The 8585-nt window shown below is 38.3% G+C and overlaps 1 protein-coding gene and 1 long non-coding RNA gene across 2 annotated transcripts; one reads left to right on the forward strand and one right to left on the reverse strand.

The window, feature by feature from the left end:
• Positions 1 to 4972: 4972 nt before the first annotated feature.
• On the reverse strand, positions 4973 to 6241 carry LOC148907061 (uncharacterized). The gene is made up of 3 exons (XR_016121192.1): positions 6176 to 6241; positions 5967 to 6015; positions 4973 to 5544 (listed from the first exon to the last, which is right to left on the reverse strand). It is a non-coding gene; the product is annotated as an uncharacterized LOC148907061 (long non-coding RNA).
• A 127-nt stretch (positions 6242 to 6368) lies between these two features.
• Positions 6369 to 7922, forward strand: LOC148907062 (beta-1,3-galactosyltransferase 5-like). Its single transcript, XM_089036282.1, has one exon. It carries the CDS (start codon positions 6423 to 6425, stop codon positions 7566 to 7568), a length of 1146 nt encoding a protein of 381 aa, XP_088892408.1. The 5' UTR covers positions 6369 to 6422; the 3' UTR covers positions 7569 to 7922.
• The last annotated feature ends 663 nt before the right edge of the window (positions 7923 to 8585 follow it).

The following is an 8585-nucleotide window of genomic DNA, read 5'->3' on the forward strand; positions in this document are numbered from 1 at the left end:
TATAAAATTGCACCAAATATTTAACTGTTCAGTATTTCGAGCTAGTATGATTATACAAATGATCTGGAATTTGTGTTGTTGAAAGATGTTTTTGTATGACTGAAGACCTTGTATTTCACTTTAAAAAGCTACTAAATATTCAAAAACATCTACAAATGCCAATTTACTGACAAGGAAATTCATTATTTTATATTTTGCATTGCATTTTGCTTGTTAACAAGTTTATCTGAATCATGTAAACTTTGTTTTTCGAAAACTTTTCGGTCGTTCGTGATTCAGTTCCGTATCTTTCTCGCGCATGAATACAGACGAAAAAAAAAAAAAAAAAAAAAACATAGTCGAATTAAAATCGAATCTCAAAATCTAGTATTTACAGCTTATGTTTTCAAGCTTATCGAAAAGTAGTTAAGGCTTATACAAAAAGAACAAAAATATTTTAATTAATGAAGAATTAGGATCAGAAAACTATTCTCACTGAATAAATTATCACCAAGCAGTATGAATTAAGTCAACACACATGACTCATTGCATAACGTCGTTTGAACCTTCGAAGTACGAATTTTGCTCGCTGTCCCCACCACCGCCACCAGCCAGAGGCCAACTTTCTAGTGCTCTATGCATGCTGATGAAACACAGACGGGACTTGAGGCGTTTATGCTGACGGCAGGTATTGTGGAACAAAGTTTAGACATCGGAAGGGCAAGTTCGGAATTATTTCGCCACCGTCACCAGCTTGCGAGAGAGTTATGGCCGCCCGAGATGATTTACCACCAGCCTTAGACCCTCCGGCACCCGTTGGCCCAGCTGGTCAAGCCCCTGTGCAAGTTCCTGGCCATGTTCCTGGTCCAATTCCTGATCAAATTCCTGGTCAAATTCCCGCCGCGCACAACGAAGGTGATGGTCAAAACCCGCCAGGAGAGGTATAGTCTTTAATTTTATTCTATCAGTCCTTTAGAACGTCGGGTTCACGTGTAGTTTTGCAACTCTTGCCGCTGCAGCCGGGGTTGGGCTATTTAGCTTATACAGTTAGAACGAACTTGAGCAAAACCTAAGTAGCGTGTGGCTCAGGGAGCCGAGTTTATACGCGAGAAAACGTGAGCTCTGGGAGCTAGATACGAATTAGCAGCGTGGCTCAGGGAGCCGAGTTTATACGCGAGAAAAGACGTAAACTGAGAGTTAGATACGAATTGATAACGTGGCTCGGGAAGCCGAATAAAGAAGGTAATGAATATGAACCCTGGCACATACGTGGTCTAATTCTCCAAAGTTTTAAAATTTCATTTACGTTCTCGATAGGCGATACTCCCATTTCTAGGGTTCCCTTTGATTGCAACTTTATTGTACCGTTTCTATCTCGTATTCACTTTCTATGTCTGACCAATATAGTATGGTATATACTAATTTCGGTAGTCTACACGGTGTATAAAATGCAAATGCCTTTCCACATTTTGGCGCCTATTTTCACAATACACTTAATTGCGGGCCTGTTTTATCACACCTTTCTTTGTCCGATTCCTTTTAAATTTCGTCTTTGTTTTCGAGGGTCTCTTATTAATAGAATTGATCGCAACACGTTGATCTTTGTTTAGGACTTTATATAGCGACGGTTATTCAATTCCTTTTTCTTTTCTCCCGTTTGCCTTTGTTTATCTGGGAGAGTTTGTTATTCCCTTCGCGTTGGCGCTATTTTTTGCCTGCCAGTTTATCTGGACCTCGTGGTTTTGTTAATGCACGCTACTACTATTTTATACGTTATTATATGGTATTTTTGGGCGCAGTTATAGTTTTACTCGAGTAGTTTCCCTTCAGATTTGCATCCAAGGCATGCTACTACTATTTTATGCGTTATTACATGGTATTTTTGGGCGCAGTTATAGTTTTACTCAAGTGGTTTACCCTTCAGATTTGCATTTATTTCTACCCTCGTCACACTTGGTTGGTTTGGTTCTTTGTTCACGGCTTGTTCTTTAGCGCCCTTAGTTTCATCGGTTTTAGCCTTTTGTGTAGGTTACACGTTTTCGCCCTTGGGAGTCTTTTGGTGTACGGATCTGCTTCAGCGTTTTTATTTCACGCGGTCCTAGTGCTTTTGTGTGACTACTTATTTCTTAAAGTACATTTTATATCGGCCTAAAAAACCGCGAATATGCCGCGTAATTAATGAGTTAGTTTGGCCTGGAGAGCCAATATTAGTAGGGCTAGCGGCCTGGAGAGCCACGAGTTTGTCGCGTGATAATTTGAGTTAGATTGGCCTGGAGAGCCAATATGAGTAGAGCTGACGGCCTGGAGAGCCACGACTTTTTCGCGTAATTATTTGAGTTAGATTGGCCTGGAGAGCCAATATGAGTAGGGCTAGCGGCCTGGAGAGCCACGAGTTTGTTGCGTAATAATTAGAGTTATCTAGATTGGCCTGGAGAGCCAATGTGAGTAGAGCTAACGGCCTGGAGAGCCGCGAGTATGTCGCGTAATATTTTGAGTTAGATTGGCCTGGAGAACCAATGCTGCCTGGAGAGCCGCGAGCAGGGTGTTTTGTAACCAATACTTGTGTTGTACTGTAGTACGTCAAGGGCTCGGAGAGCCAAGGGAGCGTAACTCCCTTTTCGGCACGCGTGGTTGGGCAGCCATGGTTGTACACTGCGTTTTTTAGAATTAGGCCGGAAGTTGGTCTCGTAGTTTAAGAGTACTGACTTAATCCCTCTCTGCGTATTCTTACAGCCTGCAGATCGCTTAGAGCTGTTAGAACAGAAGGTCAAGGCTCTAGAAAGAGAAAAAGTCGTCGAGTCCTGCGAGAACGCCTTGGTCGCACTAAGGAGACACCTTAATAGGCCGGCGTCGCTGTTTGACCGTTACGAAGCTGTTGAGCTGTTGGAAACCCTGGTTTCCTGGTTCTCTGAAACCCTGTCATTTATGGGAAAAATTTCTTTCTCCCTTTTCTCGCTGTTCATCATCTGGGATTATCTTGTCGCGTCCTCCGTTGGCCCTGGGGGGGCCTTCTCAGTGCTCTAATTCCGGACCTAGTTCAGAGCCTGGGGCCAACAGAGGGTCGGGTTTCCGGGGTTACCTAGTCGCGCTCACCCTTGTTTGGTTTTGGGTAAATGGTTCCCCATTTGCTTCGAGACTTCACGTTGCTCAAAGGCTAATCCCCGAAGGGGCGATCCCCTTGAGGTGCATTACCGAGGAAACGCCACCCTTTGTTGGTCCATGGCGGAGGCATTGGCAGACGTCCCGGTCTCTCACCCTGATGATTTACTGAGTGCTTTATAAACTTGTTTTTTTGGTATTTTGTTCTATTTCGGTCCTGCTTTTTACTGCTTTGGACTTCGTTGGGCTTTGTTCCTTTGGTCACACGTCCCAGCGCCGATTTCACACCGATTATACAGGACATTTGAGTAGTGGATAGTGGAATTATTAGCCGGCATTATGCTTTAAGTTTTGAGTATTGGATGTGGGTTTTTGGGTTTGGATGTGGTTTTTGGGTATTGGATGTGGGTTTTTGAGTATTGGATGTGGGTTTTTGAGTATTGGATGTGTGTTTTTGAGTATTGGATGTGGGTTTTGAGTATTGGATGTGTGTTTTTGAGCATTGGGTATATGGGGTTGAGCATGGTAAGAATAAAGGTTGGCATATTACTACTGGATTAATTATTATGCACTATTACGACTGGAGTTTGGCTATATACCATGTCGTTGTATTGTCGGGGACACGGAGCGGATCTCGCCCCATAACTTAATCATACTGCGACGTGATAATGGCTTCAGTGAGGATATATTACTATTCTTACTGAATAAATTATCACCAAGCAGTATAAATTAAGTCAACACACATGACTCATTGCATAACGTCGTTTGGACCTTCGAAGTACGAATTTTTCCCCACCCACCCCTAGCCTAGGGTTAGGGTGCATCTTATTCCCTCTCCCCTGGTTTCACTGCACCTGTAACATTATGTCACTAGTATTAACTTTCACCTGCCCTCAGAGATAAAAAATGTTGTTAAAGGCATCATTTTTTGATTATACATTATTCAGATGTTTATTCCTCCGAACCCCCAGGAATTGAACAGTATTTCAAAACACCCAATTATTCCTGCCCTTCCCAAATTTCATTATAATGTATTCATGATACCTTGTGTGTATGATTTAACAAAAAAAGGTATGTTACAAAAAAATAAAAATAAAAATAAAAATAAAAATAAGAAAAAAAAAAATAAAAATAAGAATAAAAATAAGAATAAAAATAGAAATAGAAATAGAAATAGAAATAGAAATAGAAATAGAAATAGAAATAGAAATAGAAATAGAAATAGAAATAGAAATAGAAATAGAAATAGAAATAGAAATAGAAATAGAAATAGAAATAGAAATAGAAATAGAAATAGAAATAGAAATAGAAATAGAAATAGAAATAGAAATAGAAATAGAAATAGAAATAGAAATAGAAATAGAAATAGAAATAGAAATAGAAATAGAAATAGAAATAGAAATAGAAATAGAAATAGAAATAGAAATAGAAATAGAAATAGAAATAGAAATAGAAATAGAAATAGAAATAAATAAATAAATAAATAAATAAATAAATAAATAAATAAATAAATAAAAAATAAATAAATAAATAAAGTTACAGTCTTCTACTAAGAAGAACGGAAGGAAGGAGACCTGCTCCATTAGGCCAACGGACCGAGCCGCTCTCGAAAATCCATCGATTCGCAGACTAAAACGCGTCCCCTTGCCTCGATACTCCACAACACGAAAGCCAGATAGTTGCCCTTCCCGTTAATCCACAAATTTCACATTAAAATGATCCCCTCAAGGAATAAATCCAGCGAGATTTCCAAAATTAACAGCCTTCTTCTTAGTAGTGAGGGGAGAACTCAGCTAAAATCCACCAAATCGTCCTGAAATCGCTACCAGACAACAATAAAAACACAAGGAACACCACATGAAGGTTTGGATTTATTTTCTTTATTTTTCACAGAGTTATAAGCTAAAGAGTAATTTCCCATACATTGCCTTATAAATCGTCCTGTTATATGAGATTGGGCTTCCTGTGGTGCGATTGTGCATGTCCGTGACACTTCGTCGCGACAGCCTAATTACGTATGCCAAAATAATGACCGTTTTCACAATGTCGCGTGAGCATCCAAATTGAAGAAACTCAGACGGGCCACGATACCAGAATGCGCGTATTATCATGCATTGCTATAGTTTTTTTTTCAATAAGAATTCATAAAATTGATTATTCTTCTTTATATATAAAACTGACTTCTCAATTTTACTGAATTTGCGTTTTTCAGTTTTGTGGCCCGTCAAGTTGGATGCGCACGCAACCTTGAGAAAATGGTCTGTTGGACGTATTGGAGATCCAGATTGAGTTATTCGAGGACACATCAGACTAATCAGTATGGCTTAAACGCTCTGCCTTTTTTGCAACTTATTGTCACTTCTTTAAATTCTTAGAGACCGGTCTACGCTGCCAGCAGGGTCTTGTTATTTTCTTTTCTATTGTGTTTGTTTGATCAAAGGATTGGAAATAACGTTCATTTGGTAACTAAAGGTTAATAAAACAATACAAAGTTAAACAAATATTTTATTGGATAACAATAATGGCGGTACATACTTGATAAATCATGTTGTCACCATGGTAACTCCCAATACTAATGTGTACAAACAGTATAACTATAATAAATATTACATTTTATATCTGGTCCAGAATGAAAATGTGATTGGCCATTCTGAAATAAATTCTCCCATTCAAATATGTGGTTGCTTTAGGGGATGATATTTGACACTTAGCAAACTTGCTTGTCACTTTGTGTTTGGCAGTACGACATGCTTGTTTGTTTTTCAGTCATTTCACTCGTATTTATAACAGAGTGATTCACAATTTCGTGAAAAACAGTTTTAGAAAGTGTCACACAGGTAAAATAAAATATCACAAAAAGAATGAACAAAGACTTCCAAAATTCTCACCTTTGCAAACACTGTACGTTCTCAGCGTTGAACTTCAAATGGCTAGGTCCTACAACAAATAAAAGAGTAATACTTGGATTCTGAGATATCATGATATCAATTATAAGAACTAGCCGATAAACCGATAAACAATAAAGCAGCTGTACTTCAGTCTCAATTTCCTAAATAAGGACAAATTTCTTAAATTTTCATTTAAACATCCCACTTACATAAATCCGAACGGTTTGATTGACGGAACGGAGAATCGCCAAATTTCCAATGCGATTTGAACTGGCGCAAGGGTGAATTATGACACGTACCGGTAAGTTTGTTTATGGGATATATATAGAGCTCTACTTTACTGGGCACTGATTGGTCGAGAGCATGGGGGGATCATTTTCTAGCCTTCAATGATTGAGCGCGCTGACAGGCCGACATTCCTCATCGTTACAACAAGTAACTTGAAATTGTATAGAAATGCCACATAAAAAAGTCGTTTTCTTAATTTTACTTACTTTAATCGTTCTGCAGGCATTCATTCTGCTTTTTCTCGTCAAAAACAAAGACTGGATATTGGGTAATCGTTTTCGTAATGTGTGGACAAGTTTGGGGAGAAATGACTCCGAGATAGTTAAGACCGAGGATCGAAAGCTTAGTGGGTTGAATGAATATGAAAAGGAACTCACTCGCAATACCTATAAACCTCCAGTTATCCTCACTACAGCAAATATGTCAACTGAAGAGGAAAAAATTTCAAACTGTTCTCTTGCCAGCAAGATTATTATACCAGCCATTGATCAAGGCAAAGGAGATATATTTCTGCTCGTTTTGGTAACGACGGTTCCTAAATCTCTCGAGAGGAGAGAACTCATTCGAAATACTTGGGCGAAGCCTGCTCAAACTCTACTAATTCAAGAAAGCATGAATGCTACGAACTTCACGTCTCATGTTGTGTTTATGCTAGGAATAACAGGAGACCCCAAACAAGACAGCGCAGTGGAAGAAGAGGCTACCAAGTATGGAGACATACTTCGAGTTCCGTGCATTGAGTCTTACAGAAATATCATCTCTAAAGTATGGTTTGCATTTGAATGGGCTCTTTCGTATCATGCAAAATACATTCTAAAGGTAGATGATGATATATATGTCCGCCTGCCAAGGCTCAACTCATGGTTAACGGATGCAAAGGTGCCACGTACACTCTATGCAGGGTATGTGCACTATAGAGCCTATATAGCGAGAGATCCGAAAAACTCGCATTATGTTAGTGAATCTGAGTATAACGAAAAGGTATTTCCGAACTACTGCGCTGGACCGTGTTATATGTTTTCAGGAAACTTGCTGGATAAATTTTTAGAATTGTTCAAGTCAGTTCGTAAGTTTCAGGTTGAAGATGCCTATCTTGGATTACTAGCTAAGCGAGCTGGAGTACAGCCCTTTGATATAGGAGGTAAGCTCTTCGTGTGGGATAGATCTTTGTCCCGTTCTGTTCGCCAATGGAACGACCAAAGCCTTTCAGGAGTCATTTGTTTAGGAGATAGTTTAACTGTTGAAGCTATCAAGTACATACATGCAAGATATAGTAGGATTGGCAATTCTTTTAATCAGACGGTTGACGCGTAAAATATGCCCAAAAAAACCAATTTTCCCCCCTAAGAATCTATCAACAGCTTTATTTGTACATTACTAAGAATAATGCAGTGTCAGTGGGGAACTTATAGAAAAGGTTATGTCGTAGGTAACCTGAAATGTCATAATTTCAATCTATGTCAGGTTACCTTTGATTTAAATGATTACTAGAAGACCATAAATAAATAAATTCACCACACACACGCAATTGAAGCACGCATGTATCAAATCAATACCAAAAAATAGAGGAGAAAACACGTTAAAACAATTCAATATATTATTAATCACAAGAATGTATGAATTAAGCTTGTTTCATTTCTAAATGAACATTAAAATGTCTTAAAATTTTCTTTAGTTTCATTCGATTTATAGCTATCTGTGTCTCTAATTCCTTATAAAATAATATATATATATATATATATATATATATATATATATATATCCGTTTCTATATATAAATTATTATACATGTTTATGTTTAATGATAACACAACAATATGTCATGAAAATTACAGCAATTTGTTTTGAGTGGAATTGCACTCATGACTGACATGCTTTTAATAAGGCCGACTAAATATTGACGGGTCCCTAAGATCGCGCAATCTTTTTTTTTTTTGCGCATATTTAATGTCGCGATTTGTTTAACTCGCGAAATTCGAGAAAATTAGTACGCGCAAAAATTAGTAAGAATAAGGTATATAATAGCTTTAGTTCTATAAAGAACTACTCATAAATCACGCAATCTAATTTGATTTTGCATTTTGCGCTGAAATATTTCCAGCGTCCATGTCTGTGTTTTTCTTGGAGATCACGCTCAAACGCGGCCGCTATTAGTTTCTTGAGTGAGCGTGGCGTGACGACACTAATAGCAGCTGCGTAGGAGACTATTGACGCAGGTGTCACATTGAAATGTGTAAACAATTGATATCGTATGTATGATCACTGGCCTTGTTCAGTGGTTTGCGGACCACCTCAAATCTTCGTATTTTGTCATTAAGATCAGTTAATTGT

Source organism: Actinia tenebrosa, unplaced genomic scaffold (genome assembly GCF_029948245.1).
Source record: "Actinia tenebrosa isolate PJP-AT-01 unplaced genomic scaffold, QUT_ActTen_1.0 PGA_scaffold4__44_contigs__length_22323623, whole genome shotgun sequence".
NCBI lineage: Eukaryota > Metazoa > Cnidaria > Anthozoa > Actiniaria > Actiniidae > Actinia > Actinia tenebrosa.